Genomic DNA, 27,481 nt, shown 5'->3' with positions numbered 1-27,481 from the left:
CATGGCTGCCTGGTGGACCATGGGTTAAAAGAGTGTTATTTTTATTGTCATGTGGTGTAATTATGTTATTGTATATACCTTGTATGATACCTTGCCTTACGTTATTAATACACCGGGTGATAAATAATACTTTTGTAATGACTTCATTAAAAAAGGAAGGGGATATGTCAATTATGATGTTTAAGAATTGGACCCTCCAAGAACGGACTGATGAAATCCAGTTATTAACAACAGAAGTGACACGAATTGAGGATATTAAAAAGAAGATAAGGGATTGTGAGGAATGTTTTAACAATTCGTGTCCATAAAGAACAATTCTGTTTGAATCCTGTCTGCCTCTGGGCCCTGCACTGGCAATTTAATTCTTGAACCACAGATGCAGTGTGTCCCAGTCTCCCCCTCATTCTAGTCAATTTATCACTTCTTAAATTTATGAACCTGTTTGCTTTTGTTATTCCGGACTTCTATTTCTAACACTGCTATAGATGTGTCTGTGAATGGCTGGGGAAGAATGTTTTAATTACTCGTGTGTCTGGGAGTTTCAGAACAACTGATAACAACTAGTGACTGTTATGGGATACTATGTGGATCTTTGGTATCTGGTTAGGGGGGGCCGAGAGATAAAGAGGAAGGAGAAAGAAGCTGAAGGGCGGCTGGGAGACAAGACTTGAAGAAGATGTTCCGTAAACTTGGGATGGTGCCCAGTAAGTACAAAGGGGGAGAGGAAGACTGCGAGCCTTCAGCATGGAAGACCCCTAGAGACCCCCAGAAGAGACCCCAGAGGAGACTGCGCATGCTCCAGTAGGAGGGGCTGCACCCCGGAAGCTAATTTTAATAATCTATTTTTTTTAGAAGTAGTAATGAATATGTATTAGTCTAGGAGCATAAAAATCAGCTGCTTGATGTAACTGGTGTGCGTCCTGGTGGAGCGGAGACTCCTGGTGCACCCAGCGCTGTTTGCTTACCTCTATTCCTTTATATTCTTTCAATAAATCCTATTTTTTTATTTAATCCTAATTTGAATCCTGAGCCATTTATAACAATGCTAACACCACACCTTTGACTGCCACAGTTCCAAACATGGCAGAGATAGTGAAAGCCTTCTGTGCATCTAACAGTAGCAATGGTGCTAACTACTCCCAAATATGGAAAGTCACATGGGAAGTCAAAGATTGCTATTTCACCTTCTTTCTAACCCTGCCGGTTGAGTACAGCCGAGCATATTTTATTTTCTTTGTGCTCATAGGAATCCTGAGTGAACTGCATGTGGACAGCTGGAGAAATGCAAACCAACAGTTTGGATTAATAATGCTATGCTTTAGCCTGACCTTGATGCAATTACAGACTTTAAAGGAAACTTAGCTACTGTGGTTGTGCATGGAGCTGAGGTGTTTCACCATGGCATCTAACCATGCATTGTCACAGTACAGTGCAATCATTGGAACATCTCAAAACAAAAAGGACCTAAACCTCTCTACTTTAGTTCTACATGGAAACAAAATATTTTCAAAAGATGAATGGAGTTGGAACAATTCTCTAAGAATGGCTGAACTTCAAGCCATGTCTGCTCAGACAATACAAATCAGTTGCCGAATAACCAAATTTTATTGCTGGTACAAATTTACTTTAACCAAACCTATAATTGTGTACTGTCTTTGGGGTTACAAAGGCACAGAATTGCTATTTGAATTTATGCAATACAGAAACATCCTCATCGACTACAAAGGATAAGAAGCCTCTGCCCCTGCAGATATTTGAAAATGAACCAACTCAGCCTCCCATTGGTCTAACTCCTTCCATCTTCAGCACAGGTCCTTATATGATAAAAAATGTGGAACAACAACAAATTCTCTTTCACCCTAGCTGGTCTCTAAAAAGGGTAGATGTTAAATAACTGCTACTACAGATGACCTAAAGAAATTGGAACGACCAATAAAATCATCCTTATTGGCCTTAGGAGCAAGTCAATGGCTTCTATCAGACATTTTACCCCATTGGGAACAAACTGAAGAAAATGATCATCAATTAATTGTAAACACCCTTGGAAAAACTCAAGGCAATACCTCCCTTGCCTTGAACTACATCCAAGCGCAGTTATGGAAACAATCTGTAGCAACAGCTATTATTAGAGCAGGAGAAATAGGAACTTTACCCACTGAAATTCAAGAACTGATTTGGGATAATGCTTCAGAATTTGAAAAGGAGTTTCAAGCATGGTAGCAATTAGTCAACTTTACCTAAAGAAAATGATAAAATTGTTGCCTTTATACTTACCATAAGTAATGCTGCCGCATACAATGTATATCCAATCAATGCATTACAACTCAATCATAATGGAACTATACTTTATCCTAAGGAGCAGAAAGTATGGGCCCATCAAAAGGGAGGAAAGTGGCAAACAATTGATGTAAATGCATGTATTTACAGGCTTCATCTGTGAGAGTAACACACTCGAATCCCAAGATATTTGTCTTGACACTGAACAAAATACATGTATTTGCCACTTTGAGAGAAATCCTAATGAAAACCTTGAAAGCGGCTGATGGAACAAGTTCAAGAAAATGGACAAAAGACTCTGATTACTGTCCATCATGATGTACAAGAAATACATTGAGTGATGGAAAGAGTAAAGAGAGATGAAAAACACCATTGGTGGAACACTTTGGATGGTCACCAGCTGCCACGGGAATCTTCAACAAGATGCTTCACCCTGTTGTTGTTCTGTTAATACTCACTGTATTATGCTTTATGCTGACAATTAGTTTGTATGTTAAATGATGGATTATGATGCAACATTTAGCATCCCTACACAATGTACATACACTCAATAAACCTCATCTTGAGAATATATGTGATATCCCCAACACATTCCAAATGTCATGAAGTTTAAGTGACTACAGTCATGGGATGGATTATGTGGTATAACTGCCTAAAGTAACTAGTAAAATAAAACTAATATTCACATTGTAAAGAAAATGTACAGCACTGAAGAGGCTTTCAGGGTCTGAAAAATCACCTACTGAAATCTGCAGGTGAATGCTACAGCTTCTTTGCACCAACGCCCAACTCCTTTTCACAGACAACTGGTTGCACACAGACTCAGTTGTTATTGTTTTGTCAACATTTAACACCAAACAAGCTAACAAGCAAACTCCACAGTCCTCAACAGTGAGCCAAATCCAAGTTGCTTCCAATAAGATGCACCTTCTGCAAGGGATGACTGTACAAGAAATGTTTGACATAGGTAGGAAATTATTAAATAGAAACACAATTAGAGTGTTGTCTGTAGCAAAGATGTGATAGAAAACTGAAATACAGGCAAGCTTGAAGGTCCCCCTAGTTCTGAGAACCAACTGTGTAAGTGTCTGTATAATCAAAGAGTAAGGGGAAGGCTAAAGCCCACCTAGAGATGAGACTTGCAAAAGAGATAAAGGATAATAAGAAGGGTTTTTTCGAGTATGTTAACAGCAAGAGGAAGACTAGGAATAATGTGGATCCCTTGCTGAATGAGGGAGGTGTCCTGGTCACGGGAGACGCTGAGAAGGCAGAGATACTGAATGCTTTCTTTGCTTCAGTCTTTGCTTCAAGGACAGTCCCCCGGGACTCCTTGCCCCTGGCAATAGGACAATGTGTCTGGGAAATGGAGGGCTTCCCCCTGGTAGACGTGAGAGTGGTTCGGGAGCATCTGAGTGGGAACAACGCACACAAATCCATGGGTCCCGATGGGATGCATCCGTGTGTGCTAAGGGAGCTGGCAGACGTGATCGCTGAACTGCTCTCTATCATCTTTGAAAGGTCCTGGAGAACAGGAGAGGTGCCTGAAAACTGGAGGATAGCCAATGTCACTCCGGTCTTCAAGAAGGGCAGGAAGGAGGATCTGGGAAACTACAGGCCAGTCAGTCTCACCTCTGTCCCTGGAAAGGTATTGGAGCAGCTTGTTCTGGATGCCATCTCCAAGCAATTGGAAGAGAAGAAGGTTATGAGGAGTAGTCAGCATGGATTCGCCAAGGGGAAGTCGTGCTTGACCAACCTTGTTGCCTTCTATGATGGCATCACCAGCTGGGTAGATGGGGGGAGAGCGGTGGATGTCATCTACCTTGACTTTAGCAAGGCTTTTGATGCTGTCTCCCATGGCATCCTACTAGCAAAGCTGAGAAAGTGTGGGATAGAGGAGTGGACAGTAAGGTAGGTTGAGAACAGGCTGACTGGCCGTGCTCAGAGGGTGGTGATCAGAGGAGCAGAGTCTGGCTGGAGGCCTGTGACTAACAGTGTTCCCCAGGGGTAGGTGCTGGGTCCGGTCTTGTTCAACATCTTCATCAATGACCTTGATGAGGGAATAGTGTCTGCCCTCAGCAAGTACGCCGATGACACAAAGCTGGGAGGAGTGGCTGATGCCAGAAGGCTGTGCTGCCATTCAGCGAGACCTGGACTGGCTGGAGAGATGGGCAGGAAGAAACCAAATGAGGATTAATAAGAGCAAGTGTAGAGTCCTGCACCTGGGAAGGAACAACCCGAAGTATCAGTACAGGCTGGGGGACGACCTGCTGGAGAAGAGCTCTGCGGAGAAGGACCTGCAGGTCCTGGTGGACGACAGGTTGACCATGAGCCAGCAGTGTGCCCTCATGGCCAAGAGGGCCAATGGGATCCTGGCATGCATTAAAAGGAGCGTGGCCAGCAGGTCAAGGGAGGTGATCCTCCCCCTCTACTCTGCCCTGGGCAGGCCTCACCTGGAGTACCGTGTCCAGTTCTGGGCTCCCCAGTACAAGAAAGACAGGGATCTCCTGGAAAGAGTCCAATGGAGGGCCACAAAGATGATACGGGGACTGGAGCATCTTCCTTATGAGGAAAGGCTGAGAGACCTGGGTCTGTTCAGCCTGGAGAAAAGACTGAGAGGGGATCTCATCAATGTGCATAAATACCTGAGGTGTGGGAGACAGAGGGATTTGGCCAACCTCTTTTCAGTGGTTTGTGGGGACAGGACAAGGGGTAATGGCCACAAGATAGAGCACAGGAAGTTCTGCTCCAACATGCAAAAGCACTTCTTCACAGTGAGGGTGACGGAGCACTGGGACAGGCTGCCCAGGGAGGTTGTGGAGTCTCCTTCTCTGGAGATGTTCAAGGCCCGTGTGGATGCTTACATGGGCAGCCTGCTCTAAGGAATGTGCTTTGGCAGGAGGGTTGGACCTGATGGTCTTTCAAGGTCCCTTCCAACCCCTTCAATTCTGTGATTCTGTAACTCTGTGATTCTGTGAATGGCTAAATTTCCTCCAATCATACCTGTATTATCTGCCTTTCTTGGTGGAAATATTCACATTTTCTGTCTGTATAGTTATACATATATTTGTGTAGCTACAGCTGTAACTACAGCTATATGTGCAAGTAAAGGTAGATGTATATACAGAGTTAGATGTGTACACATGGATAACTGGGAGAGAGATGGGCAAATGGCTGGGAATCATGGATTTTACATCACCTGAACTATCAGGAAACCAACCCAGCAGTGCTGGGAGGTGGGGACAGAGGAGATGTGGAGGAAGGTCCCAGTGACACGGCTGGGAGGTGGGTTGTGATGCCATTCCTACTGCAGTGACCTGACTGCCTGGTGGCAGGCAGGCAGACACGGTGATGTCATTGAGTGCATCACAAACCCCACGGGACACCGGGGGCAGTTCAGGCAGGGCACACCACTGTCCACCATGGCTGGGGTGCTGCTGCTGAGATCACCTCCTCACAACACTGCAATGGGCCAGGAGCAGGCAGGCCTCAGGAGGCCATCAAGAGCAGCAGCTGTGGAAGCTGCAGGCAGATGCCTGGGCCCTGGGGAGGGCTGCCCTGCAGTGATGCCAGCTGGACATGGGGTGGGAGCCTGTGGGACAAGGCATGAAAAAGTGCTGGATATGACAGAGCACAGTGTGAGAAGGGAGAGAGTACAGGCAGGGCTGTGAGGCACAGCAGCATCTCACGAGCCCTTGGTGGGCAGAGATGTGAGCAATGGCCAAACGGCACAGAGAGATGGAGGGGAGCAGTGGGGACCCTCTGGGCATCAAGTCTAGCAAAGGCATCCGTGCCCAGGGAACCCATGTGTGATGCCACTGAAGGCACAAATGACTTAGGCAATGGTATCTGAACTACCAAATGAGGGGACAGGTACAGCAAACCAGGGATCAGTGTGTGAAATATAGTTAGAGAGAGTTGATAAGTGGGGAAGTGACTATGGCCGAGAAAGGAAGGGATCAAAATGGATTGAGGAGGAAGAATCCTGTGGAAGAGGAGAAGAGGGGATGCACGTGGGCAGCTGCATGTGGACAGGGGGCTGGTCAGGGCTGGTCTGTCCAGACCCTGTGCCCAGTCACTGGGCTCTGTCCTGCCTTCTTATTCAGCTCTGGTGATGGCTATTTGCTGAATACTCCTGGTGTGTTGGGGATGAATGTATGTGCCTGCTTTGCTGGCCAAGCTCAGGTGAGGCTGGTTGGAGAAGAAGGAGAAGAGCTGGCTCTGAAGAGAGCCAGGGTTGGAGCTGCCAAGTGGGGAACAGCTCAGAGCCTGGGCAGGACATTGAGGTGGTCCCAAAGCCCAGGCCCACAATCAAGGAGCCGTGGGTGCGTCTGTGCCCATGGGTAAATGCTGCAGGGGATGCATGGAGTACTGGTGACCTTCACAGCAGAGCAGGCTGAGGTGGGGAAGGGGATGAAGCCAGGTGTGTTGCTCATGGCTCTGTGTGTGCTGCTGGTGGTGTGGTGGCTGTGAAGGTGCTGTTCCCTTATGGAGTTGGTTTGTGTCTGGTTGGCTGTGTCTATGCCTTATGTGCACATCTTTGTGTGTGGATGAGATGTGTGTTTGTGTGTTTGGACATGCATATTTTTGTGTGTTTGTGTGTATTTGCCTGTGTGCACCAGAGTGTTGAGACTTCTGGGGCAATTTCTCCAGGTTCCTGATGTAAGAAGAAGCTAGGCTGTATCTTAAGACTGAGGTTCATTTTTGAGGGCCCAATGGACATGGAGATGGTGAACAGGGCATCAGGATCTCTTATATAATCTCCCACCTCACATGGAGCATGAAGAGGCTTCCACCCATGCAGCAGTCCAAAGAGAGGGCTCATCCTTCCCGCGGTTATGGCTTTACTCCAGTCCTCCAGGTGGACCCAAGCTAAGGACTTGCTGAGGAGTTTTGGCCTCAGGTGCAGCACACAGGTTGGGGGAGACTGTCTCACAGACATGTGCTGGACATGGATTCAGGAACATTAGCAATCTGACATGGGTCAAGCTTCCCTCACTGTGTACTGGATTTACATGGCAAGGGTTTGGTAGCAGGGGGACTGCAGATTTGGGCTCTGCGAGAAGTCAGGAAGCTGCCCCATGTCAGATCAGAGCCAGTTCCAGATGGCTCCAAAAGGGACCTGCCGCTGACCAGAGCCAAGCCCATGAGTGATGTTGTTTGTGCCTCTCTGAGAGCAGATTTAAGGTGAAAAAAACCTTTCCCTTTCTTTCCCCATGGGTCTGTTTTGCCTGTGACAGTAAGTGGTGGGTGATCTCCATGTCCTTGTCTCAACCTTGAGCCTTTTTCTTCATATTTTCTCCTCCTTTTCCTTTCAGGAGGGGGACTGAGAGAGGGGTGGTGGTACAGTTCAGCTGTGTAGCAGGTGAGAACCACCATACTGTAATCCTGACACAGGGTCACAGCCTTGCTTTTGAGGCCAGGCTTCAGGAACAACAGTGGGCACTTTTCTTTCTTCAGCCACTGCCCAGGCCAGGTGATGCACCAGGAAACCATGGATATGTGGCTCTGCATGATGAGTACAAGTTAGGGTACCCACAGTCTGACCTTGTCTTGGATTAGGTGAGCACCAGTATTTGAGGCACCTTCCAGCCAAGCTCAGCTCCCATCTGATCTCTCCCCATCCCTCCTCTCACCTCTCCAGATGTTTCTGGCCATCTCCCCATGTTCCCCACAGGGCCCTGAGCTGGTGGTGCCATGAGTAGACCAAGCAGGCTGTGCTGCCCAAGAGGTGACTGCACACTGGCTGTGCTGCACAGGCAGGGAAGCAGACCCAGCTGGGTCACTGCTGCTGATGCCCCTCGCTGGGGTCAGTGGCTGTGGCACATACCTAGAATGCCTAGGGAACATTTCAGCCCAGAAATCCAGCTGTATCCTGGGCTGCAGGAAGTGTGCCTATCAGGGCAAGGGAGGTGACTCTCTTCCTCCACTCTGCTTTTTGGAGATCCCACCTGGGGTATTGCATTCAGCTCTGGGCCCCAGAACACAACAAGGGCATGGACCTATTAGAAGGAGTCCAGAGGAGGGCCACAAAGATGAACAAAGTTCTGGAGGAACTTTACTATAAAGACAGCATGAAAGGAGAGCAGTAATGAGTATAAGCCATATTTTTAATAACATGATATATGCAATTGATACTGAAGATAACCACAACACTCAGGAAAATGTAACGAAGAGCATGCCCACAAGGAAGTCATTCGTGGAGAAGTAAGGGAAATTTATCACTATTCAGAAATATCCTTGAAAACACTTTCCTAAGAGCACCCTTGAGCTCCTGGTTCCTCATGCTGTAGATAAAGGGGTTCACTGCTGGGGGCACCACTGAATAGAGAACTGCCACCACATAGTCCAGGGATGAGGAACTGGTGGGGGGCGGCTTCAGGTAGGCAAACTGTAGTGGGTTTACATGGCAAGGTTTTGGTAGCAGGGGGCCATAGGGGTGGTTTCTGTGAGAAAGATCTAGAAGCTGCCCCATGTTTGGGAAGGGCCCCATTGTTTTCCAGAGCTGAGCCAATAAGCGATGTTGTTTTGCGCCTCTGTGAGAGCATATTTAAGACAGGGAAAAAAACGCTGCAACACACAGCAGCCGGGAGAGTGAAGGGAGTGAGAAACAGCCTTGCAGGTGCCAAGGTCAGTGTAGAAGGAGGGGGAGAGGTGCTCCAGGCGCCGGAGCAGAAGTCCCCTGCAGCCTGTGGTGAGGACCATGGTGAAGCAGGCTGTCCCCCTGCAGCCCATGGAGTACCACGGTGGAGCAGGGTTCCACGCTGCAGCCCGTGGAGGAGACCACGGTGGAGCAGGTGGCCCTGCACCGACGGAGGCTGCCGCCTGTGGAAGACCCCTGCCGGAGCAGATTCCGGGCCAGACCTGTAGCCCGTGGAGAGGAGACCACGCAGGAGCAGGTGACCTGGCAGGAGCTGCTGCCCGTAGGGGAGCCAGGTTGGAGCAGTTTTCTCCTGAGGGATGGACCCCGTGGTACGGACCCATATCCGGAGCAGTTCTGGAAGAGCTGCTGCCTGTGGGAAGCCCACGCCGGATCAGTTCATCAAGGACTGCATCCCGTGGGTGGGACCCCACAGCACAGGGGACGAGAGTGACCGAGAAGGAGCGGCAGAGAAGAAGTGCTGTAGACTGACCATAACCCCCATTCCCCCGTTCCCCTGCGCCGCTCGGGGGGAGGAGGTGGAAGAGGGTGGATGGGGGGGAAGGTGCTTTTGTTTTTTTTTCTTTTGTTTCTCACTTCTCTAGCTTGTTAGTAATGAGCAATAAATCTTACTATCTTCTTATGCTGAGTCTGTTTTGCCTGTTACAATAATTATTGCGTGATTTTCTCGTCCTTATCTCAACCCTTGAGCACTTTTCACATATTTTCTCCCCATTCCTCTTTGAGGAGGGGGAGTGAGAGAGTGGCTGTGGTGGAGCTCGGCTGTCCACTCGAGCGGAACCACGACACAAACATGCCAGTGCTAATAACCAGAGAGACCACGGCCAGGTGAGGGAGGCACGTGGAAAAAGCTTTGTGCCGGCCCTGCTTAGAGGGCATCCTCAGCACAGCCCTGAAGATCTGCACATAGGACAGCATGATGAATACAAAACACACCAAAAAAACAAAAATACTAAGCATGAGGAGCCTGATTTCCCTTATGTAGGAGTCACAGCAAGAGAGCTTGAGGATCTGGGGGATTTCAGAGAAGAACTGGTCCACAGCATTGCCTTGGCAGAGGGGCAGGGAAAATGTATTGGCAGTGTGAAGCAGAGCATTGAGAACCCCACTGCCCCAGGCAGCTGCTGCCAACTGGGCACAAGCTCTGCTGCCCAGGAGGGTCCCGTAGTGCAGGGGCTTGCAGATGGCAACGTAGCGGTCGTAGGACATGACAGTGAGAAGATAATACTCTGCTGATATCAAGAAGACAAACAGAAATACCCGGGCAGCACATCCTTCATAGGCGATGGCCCTGGTGTCCCAGAGGGAATTGGCTATGGCTTTGGGGACACTGGTGCAGATGCAGCCCAGGTCAATTAGGGCGAGGTTGAGGAGGAAGAAGTACATGGGGGTGTGGAGGCGGTGGTCGCAGGCTACGGCGGTGAGGATGAGGCTGTTGCCCAGGAGGGCAGCCAGGTAGATGCCCAGGAAGAGCACAAAGTGCAGGAGCTGCAGCTCCCGTGTGTCTGCAAATGGCAGGAGGAGGAACTCGGTGATGGAGCTGCTGTTGGACATTTGATGTCTCTTGACCTTGAGGCCGGTCTAAAAGGAAATAAAAACAACATTTGTGTAGACATAATATATAAAGGAACTTTTCATCATTGTTGCAGAAATTCACTCAAGTGCAGGGCTTGGTGCATAATGTTTTGTGTATTTTTTTGTACTTGTCCTACACACCTGAGAAGTCCTTAAAGGTAGAAATCGTTGGTGTACTGCCCACCAAGTGAAATCTTGGGGGTCCTGCAAGGCAAAGGGACTGTCCCTCAGGGCAGACTGAAGGTGTATCAATCAGTCCTGGTCTCAGCTGCCCCGTGCAGGCACCTCGGGAGGTTGGTCACACTTAGGTGTTCCTCTGAATAGACCCTTAATGCTACTGAGAGCGGAGGAATCCAGGTTCAAAGTGCGTATCTCCAAACCCCTCACCCAACTCATCATATCTGAGGAGGATCTCAGCACTCTGCTTTTCCCCAGGGACACACAGGGATCACAGCAGCTGCCCATATACAACCGTTCAGCAGCATTTGTATGACCTCAGGACTGACGTCTCTTCTCCATGGCGCTGCTAGATAACACAGAGCTGCTAGGGCAGAGTTTTGCCCTTCTGCATGGCAGCCTGCAGCCCAGCAGAAGCCCCACGTAAAGAGTCAAACGTCGTCAGATGTGATGTCCTGAACAGAGAGCCAGCTCATTCCCAGCCACACAAACATTTCCCAGAGGCCCAAAAGTTTGGAAGAAACATCGATGCTTTTTTCATGGACATACCTGAGTGACAGGAACATCATCAGTGTTTGAGCTGCACCTGAATTCTCATCCCCAAAACCGCAGTGAGTACAAAGCAGCTAATAAAATTTCAATGACATTATGGCTGGAGATCTATGCTCGATGAGAAAGGAGACCAGGAGATTGCTAAGAGGAAGGTGTCTGCACTGCAGGGATGGCAGGGAGGTGCCCAAATCCCCCCTCCCATCTTGCTGCTGGGAGCAGCTCCCTCCCACCCGCTGGGTGCTCAGCTCTGCCCTGCAGACACCTCCTGACAGCAGGGCTCTGCCCAGGGGCAGCTCGCTGGGGGCATGTCCTAGATCCCAGCTCACACAGACCCTGCTGACATTGCAAGGGTGGTGGTGGTTACAAGGAAAGTGTCCTTGTAACCCTCACTCTGACAGATTGTGAGTCTCAGACTCTTCTTAGAAATAACAGCATCTATTTCTGCACTCATTGAGCCAAAGCAGAGAAGACTGAAATCTCATGAAGCTCAGGAAAGAAAAGACTGAAGCCAAAATCCCCTTCCTTCTCCCAGTTCTTTTAAAGTCCCCTTGGATACACCCTGGTTGTGCTGTGGAGCTGTGAGCAGGCTGCCCCAGGCAGCAGCCTCCAGCCAGCAGCAGGACCCTGCCCTGCCGGGGGGGCTCCTTCCACCCGCAGCTTCTCCCCACAGCGCCCTGGGCAGCTCCCCAGGCAGGCTGAGTGCTGAGCCTGGCAGGCGGCAGAGGCCCTGCCCCGGCACACAGCCCCTGGGGTACAGCAGGGACCCTGCTCTGCACCACAGCCCTGGAAACCCCTGCCTGCACCCCCGGCTTCTCCTTCCTGCAGGAACTGCGTCTGCATTGCCCTCCAGCCAGAGACTTACCGGGTGCAGGGCTGGGAAGTCTTCTCCTGCTGTGAGCTCTGGGCATCCTGCCACTTCTGCCTGCCTTTAAGCACTGTGTCTCTGCAGGCAGTGCCCCCAGCCCTGCTGCGCTGTGCAGAGGAGCTGCTCCTGGGCAGAGCTGTCTCTCTGCAGCGCTGCCTGCTTGCCAGGAGCTCCCCTTGGGCCCAGGAGCCCGGCCCAGCTCAGCAGCAGAGGCCCAGCCCAAGGCCTCTCTTGCTCTGCCCCCCACCAGGCTCCCTGCACATGGCCCTGGGACTGCAGGGGAACCTGCTGGCAAACAGCCTGAAGGAATCCCTGGGGCTCCAGCCCTTACCTGGCACACATGCTTCTTGACAGCAGGATCATTTCTCCTAGCACAAAAACAATTATCTGTAACAATCACCTCTTCTCACATCAGCTGATGGTGGGACACCTAGATAAGGTCATAGAAGTAGCTCCTTTAACCCCCTGCTTAGGGAAAGGGTTCAGCAGAGTCAGTTAAAACATCTCATGCTGGGTTTTTGTCCTGGGGCTGGAATGGGGCTCAGATCCCTCCCATACCTGCCACAAACCCACAGGACCTGGGATTCCCCTGCACTCAGTTTAAGTGTGCATAACATGGGCAGCTGCAGATGAGCTCCTTGTCTCATCTCCAGGAGTTAGAGAATATCTGGGGGTTGCAAACACCTGGTGACATGTCAGGGGGCAGAGGTACGTGCAGGCATCTGCAAGCTCTCATGGAGGAACCCTGAGGCACAGGGCAGCACCTGGGGGCATCCCCTTGGAGGCTGGTGAGGAATGCCTTTGGCCAGCTGAAATGACAGCAAATGCACCCATTTAGGACAACTAAACCTGTCCCTCCTCAGTAGGCTCAGTGCAGCCTGTAGAGGCATCCACCTGACCCAATGGAGAACTGTGCCACAGGGAGAGCTGAGTCTCTCTCTCCCTCTAGTTTTCCCTCCAACTCCAGGGACTGTAATGGCACTTGTCTCATGGACATCCCTACATTATCTAATGAAATTCGGGGCAGCTGCTCCATGTAATAGCCAATTCCAGGCCTGCAGTGCTACCTGAGATGCCAACGCTGCCCAGCACCACTGGAGCATGCAGCTGACACGGGCAGCACAGGACCCACAGGACACCTCTGGCCATCTACAGCTGGTACTTAACGGGTACCCCTGAAGGCATCTCTGACAGACCTGGTGCTTATGAGCAAGTGACCACTTCCCAGGGCTGCAGAAAGCAAAGGTTTATCCCTCCTCTATCCAGGCAGTGCATGGATATGAGGCACATCACACCGGGGTTTCCACTTGTGTCCTTTGGTTTGCAAACACTGCTGCTGCTTCTTACCCCCATCCCTTACTCAGTCAAGACACAGCCCAGTGATTTTCTGTGTCCCTTTATCACAGGATGTGCATAGCCAAGGACATTTTCAGCAGCCCCTTCTCCTGCCTGGAGATCAGCCCCAGCTCCAGCACTGGCCCTCAGGGCTGCACCAACACCACAAAAGGCCCTCTGCTGTCAGGGCAGCACAGCCCAGGCCTATTTCCTTCTGGCCTCAGGAACACCAGGGCGTACTGTGCTTCAGGCCCCTCATTTCATTCTCCTAGGGCCATCTGCCATCCACGGCAGCAGGTCTCTGTTGTGAAGGAAAGCCTCTTCATGCCCAGGCTCTTGGGTACAAGATCTGGGACAAGTCTGAGTTTGGCCCTTGTGCCACAGCTGAGGTGCTGCAGCCCAGATGTGCCCCAATGCCCTCAGGCTGGGGCACAGGCAGGAGGAGCTGGATCCCCGCCTGCTGTCACAGGGCTGGGACATTGATGGAAGAGCTGCTGAGGTGTGGGGGGACAGGTCCCTCAGCTTGGGGTGCTGTGCTGGATGGGGGCAGATTCTTCAGAAGAGAAAGCCAGGGGTGATCAACAGGGGGTTGCCCTCCATGTGAAGGATATGTCTGGATGCATGGAGCTCCTCTATGGGATGGGCAGTAGAGTGGGGGAGCCCTTGTGGGTGAGGGTCAGAACAGAGCCAGTCAGGGTGACCTTGTGGTCAGAGGTAGATGCCTGCAGTCAGGCTGAAGAAGCAGACAGTCTTCTGGAAGCCACTGGACTAAGATGAATTCAATGACCCCATGTCACCCTGGGGGCCTTTAATCACTCGGACAGTCACAGGAAAGGGACACTGCTGGGTGCAAACATTCCCGAGGTTTCTGTGGGTTCTTGGAGACAGATTCTGTGCACAGCTGCCAGGTGGACCGACCTAGGTGATGTTCACCAGGATCTGGGACTTGCAAACAGGAAAACCTGTGTCTTGACACTCCTCCTGCAAAATGCATGTCGTAGTCCAGCTGCTTTTCAGCACATGGAAAGAGATGAGGTTTCAGGGCCCAGCCCTACATCCAGCACTGCACAGGCACACTCATTCATAGTCCCTGGGAGGCCTGCAGCCCCTCCGTGCCATCCCTGGGTGTCTTCAGGCAGCTCCTCCTGCCACAGGGCCAGGGCAGGCGGGCCCGAGCTGCTGCAGCCAGAAAGGTTTGCTGGTCCCATTACTTCCTCATCAGCTGAGATCGGGTCTCAGAGAAAGAAGAGGCTGTAGCTGCATTTATTTTGCTTTAATATGCTGAGAGCATGGGGATGGCTTCTGCCGAGAGGCAAAACCCCTCTCATTTATACGCAGGAACATGGTGGAGGCTCCTCGGTCAGTCACAGAAAGGCGTGACATATGTTGGAGAAATAATCCACTAAACACACAAAAATCCACTGCTGAGGGGCAGGCACCTGGAGAGTATTGGCAGATTGACTTTAGCGAACTGCCTAGAAAAGGGGGGCTGAAGTATTTGTTAGTCCTCGTGGACTCGTCTGCAGGCTGGCCCGAGGCCTTTCCATGTCGTACCAGGAAGGCGAGAGAAGTAGTACAAGCTCTGGTAAAAGAGAGAATTCCGAGATTTGGGGCATCTTTGGGAACGCCATCGGACAGAGGTCCACATTTGATAGGCAAGGGAGTTACTGAAAGAAGCAGACTATTAGGTATTGGTTGGGATCCGCATAGCCCTTACAGACAGACCCCAGTCTAGTGGCAGAGTGGACAGAATGAATCATACTCTCAAGACTCAGGCAAAGCGTGTCAAGAAACTTCAGTGATCTGAAGACAGGTTTTACCCTGTCTTTTGCAAAAGGCCCAGCCCCAGGACAAGCCTCAAACTCCACCTTCCTGGAAGGGCTCCCAAGAGCAGAGGCGTGTTGAGGCAGGAACACAGCAGTGACTTCTCCTGCGCTCCACTTCCTCTATTCCGTGGCCTTTGTCAGAATTTGGAGATGCTCCTGGTGGATGGGCCAGGAACCGCTAGAAATGAACTGGGCAGAAGGGAGGTGACTGTTTCTCAGGACAAGAAGGGAAATCTCTCGTCTCTCTCCTGAGCTGTGCTGTCTCCATGCTGCTGACGTCATAAGCCTTCTTATGACACGGGCTGATGTCACGGGGATGCCCTGCATCACCAGCATATAAGCACTGGAGCAGCGGCAGTGCTGGCACTTCCCTGCAAGGCCTGGTCCCTGATGGGCACTGCTTGGGTGCTCCCCAGCACTGTCCTTCTGTGGCCAGGAGTGGGGTCAGCACGCAGCAATCTTGCACATTGCTCCTGCCCTGGACCCCAGTCCTGGTCCAGTCCCCAGCCCTAGTCCCAAGCCCTCGTCCCCAGCCCTGCTCCGGTCCCCAGCCATGGCCCCCAGCCCAGTTCAGGTCAACAGCCCTGGTTCCCAGCCTTGGTCCCCAGCCCTGCACCCCAGCTCGGGTCCAGTCCCGAGCCCTGTTCCCCAGCCCTGGTCCCGAACACTGGTCCACAGTCCTGGTCCAGTCCCCAGCCCTAGACCTGAGCCCTGGTCCCCAGCCCTGGTCCGCAGCACTGGTCTGGTTCCCAGCCCTTTTCCCCAGCCCTGGTCCAGTCCATAGCTCTGGTCCCCAGCCCTGGTCCCCAGCCTTGGTACCCAGTCCTGGATCCCAGCCCGGGTCCGGTCCCCAACCCTGGTCCCCAGCCCGGGTCCGGTCCCCAACCCTGGTCCGCAGCCCTGGTCCAGTCTGTTAGAAATGGCTCAGGATTCAAATTAGGATTAAATAAAAAATAGGATTTATTAAAAGAATATAAAAGAATAGAGGTAAGCAAACAGCGCTGGGTGCACCGGAAGTCTCCGCTCCACCAGGATGCACACCAGTTACATCAAGCAGCTGATTTTTATGCTCCTAGAGTAATACATATTCATTACTACTTCTAAAAAAAACAGGTTATTATAATTAGCTTCCGGGGTCCAATCCCTCCTACTGGAGCATGTGCATCAGTTTCCTCTGGGGGTCTCTAGGGGTCTTTCATGCTGAAGGCTCATAGTCTTCCTTTCCCCTTTGTACTCCCTTGGCACCATATCAAGTTTATAGAACATCCCCTGCAGGTCTTGTCTCCCAGCCGCCCTTCAGCTTATTTTTTCTTCTTCTTCTTAATCTCTTGGCCACCTGGCCAGATATCAGAGGCCTGCATAGTATCCCATAACAGTCACTAGTTGTTATCAGTTGTTCTGAAACCCCAGACATCAAAGACTTCATACAAACACAAATAGCTTTCTTATTGACACTTCACCAGTAATTAAAACATTCTTCACCAGCCATTCACAGGGACAGTCACACCTATAGCAGTGTTAAGTTAATCTCGAAGAAGACAGAAAAAGGCTGTAACTGTTAGAAATAGAAGTCCGAAATAACAAAAGCAAACAGGTTCATAAATTTGAGGAGTATTTTCTGAAGACTTGATAAATGGACTAGAATGAGGGGGAGACTGGGACACACTGCATCTGTGGTTCAAGAATTAGATTGCCAGTGCAGGGCTCAGAGGCAGACAGGACTGTTCTTTATGGACATGAATTGTTAAAACATTCCTAACAAGTCCAAAGCCCTAGTCCCCAGCCCTGGTTCCCATTCCTGGTAGACAGCCCTGGTCCCCAGTCCTAGCCCTATCCCTAGCCCTGGTCCCCAGCCCTGGTCCCAGTGCTGTTCTGGTCAACAGCCCTTGTTCCCAGCCTTGGTCCCTAGCCCTGCACCCCAGCTCAGGTCCAGTCCCGAGCCCTGTTCCCCAGCCCTGGTCTCGAACACTGGTCCACAGTCCTGGTCCAGTCCCCAGCCCTAGACCCAAGCCATGGTCCCCAGCCCTGGTCCCAGTGCTGTTCTGGTACCCAGCCCTGGTCCCCAGCCTCTCCTGAGCTCTGCTGTCTCCATGCTGCTGACATCATAAGCCTTCTTATGACACAGGCTGATGTCACAGGGGGATGCCCTGCATCACCAGCATATAAGCACTGGAGCAGCGGCAGTGCCGGCACTTCCCTGCAAGGCCTGGTCCCTGCTGGGCACTGCTTGGGTGCTCCCCAGCGCTGTCCTTCTGTGGCCAGGAGTGGGGTCAGCAGGCAGCAAGCTTAGATTGGGTGACCCTCACTGACGGGCGGAGGAGCAGGTGCACATTGCTCCTGCCCTGGTCCCCAGCCCTAGTCCCCAGCCCTGTTCCCCAGCCCTGTTCCGATCCCCAGCTTTGGTCCCCATCACTGGTCCGGTCCCCAGCATTGGTCCCCAGCCATGGTACTCAGCCCTGGTCTCTAGCCCTCGTCCCCAGCACTTGTCTGATATGAAGCCCTCATCCGGTCCCCAGCCCTGTTCCAAAGCTCTGGTCCGGTCCCCATCCCTGGTCTGGTCCCCAGGTATAGTCTTGTCCCAAATTGTGGTCCCCAGTCCTGGTCCATTCCCCAGCCCTGGTCCCCAGCCTTGGTCCCCAGCCTTGGTCCCCAGCCCTGGTCCTTTCCCCAGCCCTGGTCCCCAGCCCTGGTCCCCAGCCAAGGTCCCCAGCCCTGATCTGGTCCCCAGCCCTGGTCCCCAGCCCTGTTTGGGTCCCCAGCCCTGGTCCCCAGCCCTGGTCCTGTCCCCAGCCCTGGTCTCCAGCTCAGGTCCACAGAAGTGATCCGGTCCCCAGACCTTGTTCCCAGCCCTGGTCCCCAACCTTTGTCCACAGACCTGGCCCCCAGCGCTGGTTCAGTCGCCAGCCCTGGTCCCCAACCCTGGTCCTTTTTCCAGCCCTAGTCCCTAGCCCTGGTCCCCAGCCATGGTCACCAGCCCTGATCTGTTCCCCAACCCTGGTCGCCAGCCCTAGTCTCCAGCCCTGTTCCGGATGCCAGCCCTGGTCCCCAGCCCTGCTCTGGTCCCCAGAACTGGTCCCAAGCCATGGTCCCCAGCTGGTCCCCAGTCCCGGTCCTGTACCCAACCCTGGTGGCCAGCCCTGGTCCCCAACCCTGGTCCAGTCCCCAGCTCTGGTCAGGTCCCCAACCCTACCCCTGCCCTGGACCCCTGCCCTTGTCCCCAGCCCTGGTCCCAGCCTTGGTCCCCAGACCTGGTTCCAAGCCATGGTTCCCATCCCTGGTCCTGTCCCCAGCCCTGGTCCCCAGCCCTCATCCCCAGCCGTGGTCCCCAGCCCTGATCCCCTGTCCTAGTCCGGTCCCCAGCCCTGGCCCCCAGCCCTTGTACTGGGTCTGGCTGGAATGTTAACTTTCCCGGCAGCAGCCGTACTCTGTACTTGTAGCTAGAACAGCAGTGGCACAGCATTGGGCCTTTCTCTAACCCTCCTAGGGGGTGGGCAAAAAGTGAGGAGAGAAACATCACTAGGGCAGCTGACCTAAACCAATCAAAGGGATATTCCATACCATGTGGTGTCACACTCAGCAATAAAAGGTGGAAACAGGAAGAAGAGGGGAGGGGTGGGCTCTCGTTGAGAAGACGTCGGTCCTCCTCTCGAACACCGGCTGCGTGCGTTGAGGCCTTGCTTCAAGGACGTGGTCAATCATCGCTCATTTGTGGGAAGTAGAGAGTAATTTCTTTCCTCTGCACTTCCATATAGCTTTCATTTATTTTGTTTGTTTGTTTTCCTCCCTTTTTTCCCCTTTCCCTTTTATTTCCCCTTAGTTAAATTGTTTAGTTCATGGTAGTCTTTATTTAATTATTATAATTATTTCCCTTTAATTAAATTATCCTTATCTCAACCCGTGAGTTGTTCTTTGCTTTATTTCTCCCCCTCCTCATCTAAAGGAGGGGGAGTGAGAGAGCGGTTGTGGGGTTTAGCTGCCCAGCACGGTAAAACCACCACAGGGGAGAAGCTGCGGGTGGAAGGAGCCCCCCCGGCAGGGCAGGGTCCTGCTGCTGGTGGGAGGCTGCTGTCTAGGGCAGCCTGCTCACAGACACACAGCACAACTGGGTGTATAAAAGGGGACTTAGCAAGAGCTGTGTTAAGGGAAGGGATTTCAGCGTCAGTCTCAGCTTTCCTGAGACTCGTGACCTTTCAATTTTGTCTTATGTGGCTCAGTGGAAATAGAAATAAATACCGTTATTTCCAAGATGAGTCTGACACTCCTAATTCATCCCATGGAAGGTTACAAGCAACCCAGCAAGTCTCTTTCCTGCCCTTCAGCCACTAGAAAGCTCCACCACCACACGTGCAGTTTCAGTAGGGTCGGTGTGACCTGGGCTCTAGGACGTGCCCCCAGCGAGCTGCCCCTGGGCAGAGCCCTGCTGCCAGGAGGTGTCTGCAGGGCAGAGCTGAGCACCCAGCGGGTGGGATGGGGGCTGTGAGCTGCAGACAGGAGGCGTGGGGACAGGGAATCAGCTGCAGGAAGGGACAGCTGCAGGCAGTACAGCCACGGTCAGAGGGTGGGAGGGAGCTGCTCCCAGCAGCAAGATGGGAGGGGGGATTTGGGCACCTCCCTGCCATCCCTGCAGTGCAGACACCTTCCTCTTAGCAATCTCCTGGTCTCCTTTCTCATCGAGCATAGATCTCCAGCCATAATGTCATTGAAATTTTATTAGCTGCTTTGTACTCACTGCGGTTTTGGGGATGAGAATTCAGGTGCAGCTCAAACACTGATGATGTTCCTGTCACTCAGGTATGTCCATGAAAAAAGCATCGATGTTTCTTCCAAACTTTTGGGCCTCTGGGAAATGTTTGTGTGGCTGGGAATGAGCTGGCTCTCTGTTCAGGACATCACATCTGACGACGTTTGACTCTTTACGTGGGGCTTCTGCTGGGCTGCAGGCTGCCATGCAGAAGGGCAAAACTCTGCCCTAGCAGCTCTGTGTTATCTAGCAGCGCCATGGAGAAGAGACGTCAGTCCTGAGGTCATACAAATGCTGCTGAACGGTTGTATATGGGCAGCTGCTGTGATCCCTGTGTGTCCCTGGGGAAAAGCAGAGTGCTGAGATCCTCCTCAGATATGATGAGTTGGGTGAGGGGTTTGGAGATACGCACTTTGAACCTGGATTCCTCCGCTCTCAGTAGCATTAAGGGTCTATTCAGAGGAACACCTAAGTGTGACCAACCTCCCGAGGTGCCTGCACGGGGCAGCTGAGACCAGGACTGATTGATACACCTTCAGTCTGCCCTGAGGGACAGTCCCTTTGCCTTGCAGGACCCCCAAGATTTCACTTGGTGGGCAGTACACCAACGATTTCTACCTTTAAGGACTTCTCAGGTGTGTAGGACAAGTACAAAAAAATACACAAAACATTATGCACCAAGCCCTGCACTTGAGTGAATTTCTGCAACAATGATGAAAAGTTCCTTTATATATTATGTCTACACAAATGTTGTTTTTATTTCCTTTTAGACCGGCCTCAAGGTCAAGAGACATCAAATGTCCAACAGCAGCTCCATCACCGAGTTCCTCCTCCTGCCATTTGCAGACACACGGGAGCTGCAGCTCCTGCACTTCGCGCTCTTCCTGGGCATCTACCTGGCTGCCCTCCTGGGCAACGGCCTCATCCTCACCGCCGTAGCCTGCGACCACCGCCTCCACACCCCCATGTACTTCTTCCTCCTCAACCTCTCTGTGATTGACCTGGGCTGCATCTCCACCACTGTCCCCAAAGCCATGGCCAATTCCCTCTGGGACACCAGGGCCATCTCCTACACAGGATGTGCCATACAGTTCTTTTTTTTCCTCTTCTTGTTTTCTGCAGACAATTCTCACCATCATGTCCTACGACCGCTACGTTGCCATCTGCAAGCCCCTGCACTACGGGACCCTCCTGGGCAGCAGAGCTTGTGCCCAGATGGCAGCAGCTGCCTGGGGCAGTGGGGTTCTCAATGCTCTGCTTCACACTGCCAATACATTTTCCCTGCCCCACTGCCAAGGTAATGCCATGGACCAGTTCTTCTGTGAAATCCCCTCAGTCCTCAAGCTTTCCTGCTCAGACTCTTACCTCAGGGAAATTGAGCTTCTCACATTTAGTGTTTTTCTCTTTCTGGGGTGTTTTGTTTTCATTCTTTTCTCCTATGTGCAGATCTTCAGGGCTGTGTTGAGGATGCCTTCTGAGCATGGACGACACAAAGCCTTTTCCACGTGCCTCCCTCACCTGGTCGTGGTCTTCCTGTTTCTCAGCACAGGCATGTTTGCCTGCCTGAATCACAGAATCACAGAATCACAGAATTTCTAGGTTGGAAGAGACCTCAAGATCATCGAGTCCAACCTCTGACCTAACACAAACAGTCCCCACTAAACCATATCCCTAAGCTCTACATCTAAATGTCTCTTAAAGACTTCCAGGGATGGTGACTCCACCACTTCCCTGGGCAGCCTGTTCCAATGTCTAACAACCCTTTCGGTAAAGAAGTTCTTCCTAACATCCAACCTAAATCTCCCCTGGCGCAACTTTAGCCCATTCCCCTTCGTCCTGTCCCCAGGCATGTGGAATAACAGACCAACCCCCACCTCACTACAGCCTCCTTTAAGGTATCTGTAAAGAGCAATAAGGTCGCCCCGAGCCTCCTTTTCTCCAGGCTGAACAAGCCCAGCTCCCTCAGCCGCTCCTCGTAGGACTTGTTCTCCAGGCCCCTCACCAGCTTTGTTGCCTTTCTCTGGACCCGCTCAAGCCCCCCTCCATCTCCTCACCTTCCCTGAACCTGGTGATGGCAGTTCTGTACTCAGTAGTTCCTCCAGCAGTGAACCCCCTCATCTACAGCATGAGGAACCAGGAGCTGAAGAATGCCATTAGGAAAGTGATTTCATTGAGATATTTAAGGATGTGCTGAGGAAACTCACTGGACCTTTCTGCAGCTATAAACTGCTTCTTTTCTTCTTCCTCAGATAAATTACAGTTTATGTGATGATAGGACAAGCTTAACTTCTGGAGGGATTTTATCCTGGTTTTCATTTTCCCCTTGTGATATTATTTTCCACAAATAAATGCTGTTCTTCATCCCCTCGTACCAACATATGTTTTGTGACCCTGAGGCTTTGCATAAATGAGGAGCTAGACTGTCTGTGTATTTAAATGAAATAAATGAACCTACAGCAACTTTTTTGTCTGAGACCCACTCTCAGCTGATCAGGAAGCAAACCCCTTTCTGGCTGCCGCAGATTGGGGCAGGCTGACCTGGCCCTGGGGCAGCAGGGAATTCCTGAGGACCCCCAGGGATAGCACGGAGGGTCTGCAGGCCTCTTGGGGATCTGCTGTTGAGGAGAGCAGGGGACACAACAGGGGACACTGACCTCTGTATGCTTCTGCTTTGGATGTTCCCCTCTGTGAGGCGGAGCCCTCTGTGCCCCCAGGAGCTGCTGTGGCCTTCAGAGGGGCTGGAGCTGTGGTGGCAGTGCCCAGAGCCCTGCAGCAAGCTGCAGTGGGCACTGTCTTAGGGTCACCCCAGCCTGGGCTGCTGGGCTGGGCTGGGCAGAGGGCAGGGAGGTGGGCAGAGAGCAGGGAGTTGGGAGAGTTGGGGGGAAGCTGGGAAAGGCTGGAATGGGTGTTTGGCCATTGCTCATATCTCTGCCCACCAAAGGCACGTGAGATGCTGCTGTCCCTCACAGCCCTGCCTGTACTCTCTCCCTTCTCACACTGTGCTCTGTCATATCCAGCACTTTCCCATGCCTTGTCCCATAGGCTCCCACCCCATGTCCAGCTGGCATCACTGCAGGGCAGCCCTCCCCAGGGCCCAGGCATCTGCCTGCAGCTTCCACAGCTGCTGCTCTTGATGGCCTCCTGAGGCCTGCCTGCTCCTGGCCCATTGCAGTGTTGTGAGGAGGTGACCTCAGCAGCAGCACCCCAGCCATGGTGGCTTGACAGAGCTGTCCCCTGCCTGAACTGCCCCCGGTGTCCCGTGGGGTTTGTGATGCACTTGATGACATCACCATCTCTGCCTGCCTGCCACCAGGCAGTCAGGTCACTGCAGTAGGAATGGCATCACAACCCACCTCCCAGCCATGTCACTGGGACCTTCCTCCACATCTCCCGTCTCCCCAGCTCCCAGCACTGCTGGGTTGGTTTCCTGATAGTTCAGGTGATGTAAAATCCTAGAATCCCAGCCACTTTCCTGTCTCTCTCCCAGTTATCTATGTGTACACGTGTAAATCTGCAAATACATTTACCTTTACTTGCACATATAGCTGTAGTTACAGCTGTAGCTATACAAATATATTTCACTGTACAGACAGAAAGATGTGAATATTCCCACCAAGAAAGGCAGGTAATACAGATATGTATGTATATATATATATATGTATATATATCTTCCCCTGTACTTCCATTGCCAGAATTTCTCTTATGCACTGCACTTCATCTCCTCAGTCTTTGAGGTATTTCCACCTGACCGTATGAAACAGACCATGCCGAAAATCATCTTTCCAGCAGAGTTTGTGGTCATGCGTATTTTCCGCTCTTCTGCAGAGTTCTCCTCCACTTGCTCTTGCTCTTTGGTCATTCAGATACTTCTCATATACCCAGTTGCTCCTAGGGATTTCGGGGAGGTTGAATTTGCCTGTATTTCAGTAGTCCCTCTCATCATCCCTGTAGCCAACTCTGTATTTCTCTTTTACCATTTCCTATCTCTCTGTGTCAAAAATTTCTTGTACAGTCATCAATGGTGGATGGTGCACCTCACTGGAGGCAAGTTAGAGTTGACTCACAGTTGTGGACTGTGGTTTTTGTTTGGTTGCTTCTTTTATTTTTTAATTTTTGTTGGTGTTTGTTTCTTTTTAATATACTTTTTAGTAAATATTAAAAAAAAAAAAAGACACCCACTCACAAAAATAACAACAAAAAGCTATGTGCAGCCAGATGTATGAGGAAAGGAGGCGGGAGTTGGTGCAAAATTCATAGAATCATAGTATATCCCAAGTTGGACAGGACTCATAAGGATCATAGAGTCCAGCTCCTGGCACCACACAGGTCTGCCCAAAATTTTAGACCATGTGACTAAGTGCACAGTCCAATTGCTTCTTAAACTCCAACAGGCTTGGTGCCGTGATTCTGTATCTGGGGAGCCTGTTCCAGTGTGTAACTACCTCTCAGTGAAGAACCTCTTCCTGATATCCAGCCTGAACCTCACCTGTCACAGCTTGACACCATTCCCTCTGGTCCTATCACTGGTCACTAAAGAGAATAGAGGGGTGCCTGCCCTTCCACTCCCCCTCGTGAGGGAGCTGTAGACCATGACGAGGTCTCCCCTAAGCCTCCCCTTTTCCAGGCTGAACAGATCAAGTGACCTCAGCTGCTCCTCATACATCGTCCCCTCTAGGCCCTTCACCATCTTTGTAGCCCTTCTCTGGACACTCTCCAATAGTTTCATATCCTTTCTGTACTGTGGTGCCCAGAACTGCGCACAGTACTCAAGGTGAGGCCCCAACAGTGCAAGGTAGAGCGGGACAATCACCTCCCTCGACTGACTAGCAATGCCGTGCTTGATGCACCCCAGGATGTGTTTGGCCTTCCAGGCTGCCAGGGCATACTGCTGGCTCATATTCAGCTTGCTATCAACAAAAACCCCCAGATCCTTCTCTGCAGGGCTGCTCTCCAGTGTCTCATCACCCAAGGAACAGAGGTCCCCTGAAGGAGAACAGTACAAGGGGAAGGGTTTCTGGCACACTCCTGAGAGGCCTGTGGGAGCTGCAGGCCACACCAGTCTCTGAGACACTAAACAACTTTCCACCAAGATCCAGATCCCAAAGAGGCACCAGCTCCCAGGGAAACCTGGCCCTGATTTGTCCCCCATCATGAGGAGACATTGAGCCATGCCCAGATGAGCACTAGGGCTCAGGGCAGCCCTAGCATGAGGACCCAGGAATCCTGACTGTCGCATTGTTCCCTAAGTCCAGCGGGACTCTCAGGCTGGGCTCCCACAGTAGCCACCAGCCCTGTCCAGCCTCCCCCACAGCCCAGGACTTGCACCTTTGGACAGCTGACAGCCCCTGTGTCACTCCTTCAGAAGGAGCTCCTGACATCCTTACCTTTCGAGGAGAGCTGCAGGAGACCTGAGAACATGGCAGTAAGGGTGGAAGTAATGGTCACTCTCCAGGAGCCCTTCATGCTGCTGGCCCTCATCTCAGGACAAGGGATGCCTGCCCTGGCTCCTCAACCACAACTCCTCTGTAAGGTGCCCCTGCTCCTTTGCCCATCAGCAAGGGAGGGTTTTGTGACATCAGGGCTCCATGCACAACAGAAAACTGTCATTTTATTGGTGTAAGCCTGAAGATTGCCTACATTTTTTTTTAAGAATTTCAAAAATTTCACTTCAATCAGCACACTGCAATCAGCTGAAATGATTGAACACTTCTAATACAATATTTGAGGTATCCCATGAAATCAAAATGATCATATTTAATGATGTCTATTACAGCAGGACAAAAATCTTCCCTTGGCATTGCCAGAACTCTGTCTCTTGAGCACTGCATTTCATCTTCCCCATCAGAGAATCATAGAATCATAAGTTAACGTTGGAAAATACCTCCAAGATCAGCTGGTCCAACCGTTGCCCTACTGCCAATGTCACCCACTAAACCATGCTCTTAAGCACCATGTCCAACTTTTCCTTAAACACCCCCAGGGACAGTGACTCCACCACTTCCCTGGGCAACCCATCCCAATGTCTGACTACTCTTTCTGTTATAAATGGCTCAGGATTCAAATTAGGATTAAATAAAAAAATAGGATTTATTGAAAGAATATAAAGGAATAGAGGTAAGCAAACAGCGCTGGGTGCACCGGGAGTCTCCGCTCCACCAGGACGCACACCAGTTACATCAAGCAGCTGATTTTTATGCTCCTAGACTAATACATATTCATTACTACTTCTAAAAAAATAGATTATTAAAATTAGCTTCCGGGGTGCAGTCCCTCCTACTGGAGCATGCGCGGTCTCCTCTGGGGTCTCTTCTGGGGGTCTCTAGGGGTCTTCCATGCTGAAGGCTCGCAGTCTTCCTCTTCCCCTTTGTACTTACTGGGCACCATCCCAAGTTTACAGAACACCTTCTTCAAAACACCTTCTTCAAATCTTGTCTCCCAGCCGCTTTTCAGCTTCTTTCTCGGCCCCCCCCTAACCAGATACCAAAGATCCACATAGTATCCCATAACAGTCACTAGTTGTTATCAGTTGTTCTGAAACTCCCAGACACACGGGTAATTAAAACATTCTTCCCCAGCCATTCACAGACACATCTATAGCAGTGTTAGAAATAGAAGTCCGGAATAACAAAAGCAAACAGGTTCATAAATTTAAGAAGTGATAAATTGGCTAGAATGAGGAATGAGGGGGAGACTGGGACACACTGCAGCTGTGGTTCAAGCATTGAATTGCCAGTGCAGGGCCCAGAGGCAGACAGGATTCAAACATTTCAAACAGAATTGTTCTTTATGGACACGAATTGTTAAAACATTCCTCACAATCCCTTATCTTCTTTTCAATATCCCCAATTCGTGTCTCTTCTGTTATTAATAATTGGATTTCATCAGTTTGTTCTTGGAGGGTCCAATTCTTAAACATCATAATTGACATATCCCCTTCCCTTTTTAATGAAGTTATTACAAATGTACTATTTATCACCCGGTGTATTAATAATGTAAGACAAGGTATCATACAAGGTATATACAATAACATAATTACACCACATGACAATAAAAATAACACTCTTTTAACCCATGGTCCACCAGGCAGCCATGAAAATAAATCCCATTCCATATCCTTCCAGGTTTGTGTTTGCTCGCTCACCTCCCCCCCTTCCTTCTCTGGGATGGGAGAGAGAAATGGGAAAGTGAAGCCTGTGAGTTGAGATAAAAACAAGAAAATAATAACAATAACAATAATAACAATAATGATGATAATAGTACTACTAGTAATAATGTGTACAAAACAAGTGATGCACAATGCAATTGCTCACCACCTGCTGTCCGATGCCCAACCTAACCCCGAGCAGTACGGCCCTCCTCCCAGCCTGCCTGCTGACAAGACAGTGAGAAGCTGAATTTGGCTTGGTCCTTGGCTTGGTGTAAGCACTGCTCTGTAACAATTAAAAACAATTAAAACACCAGCATATTATTAACAT

General features: G+C 51.0%; 1 protein-coding gene and 1 pseudogene across 2 annotated transcripts; one reads left to right on the top strand and one right to left on the bottom strand.

Moving 5' to 3' along the window:
- Positions 1 to 8,467: 8,467 nt before the first annotated feature.
- LOC309889504 (olfactory receptor 14A16-like) lies at positions 8,468 to 10,489 on the bottom strand (the record flags this gene model as incomplete). The annotated part of the gene is made up of 2 exons (XM_082782353.1): positions 8,468 to 8,665; positions 9,725 to 10,489. The coding sequence occupies 2 exons, from the start codon at positions 10,487 to 10,489 to the stop codon at positions 8,468 to 8,470; spliced, it is 963 nt and encodes a 320-aa protein (XP_082638479.1).
- Positions 10,490 to 20,803: 10,314 nt separating this feature from the next.
- LOC309889503 (olfactory receptor 14J1-like) lies at positions 20,804 to 22,200 on the top strand (annotated as a pseudogene). The gene is made up of 2 exons: positions 20,804 to 21,581; positions 22,042 to 22,200. The product of its transcript is annotated as an olfactory receptor 14J1-like (transcript).
- The last annotated feature ends 5,281 nt before the right edge of the window (positions 22,201 to 27,481 follow it).

Source organism: Aythya marila, assembly GCF_965140915.1.
Source record: "Aythya marila genome assembly, chromosome: W".
Classification (NCBI taxonomy): Eukaryota; Metazoa; Chordata; class Aves; order Anseriformes; family Anatidae; genus Aythya; species Aythya marila.
Note: the sequence above shows the minus strand (reverse complement) of the source record. Positions and strands in the feature narration are given on the sequence as shown.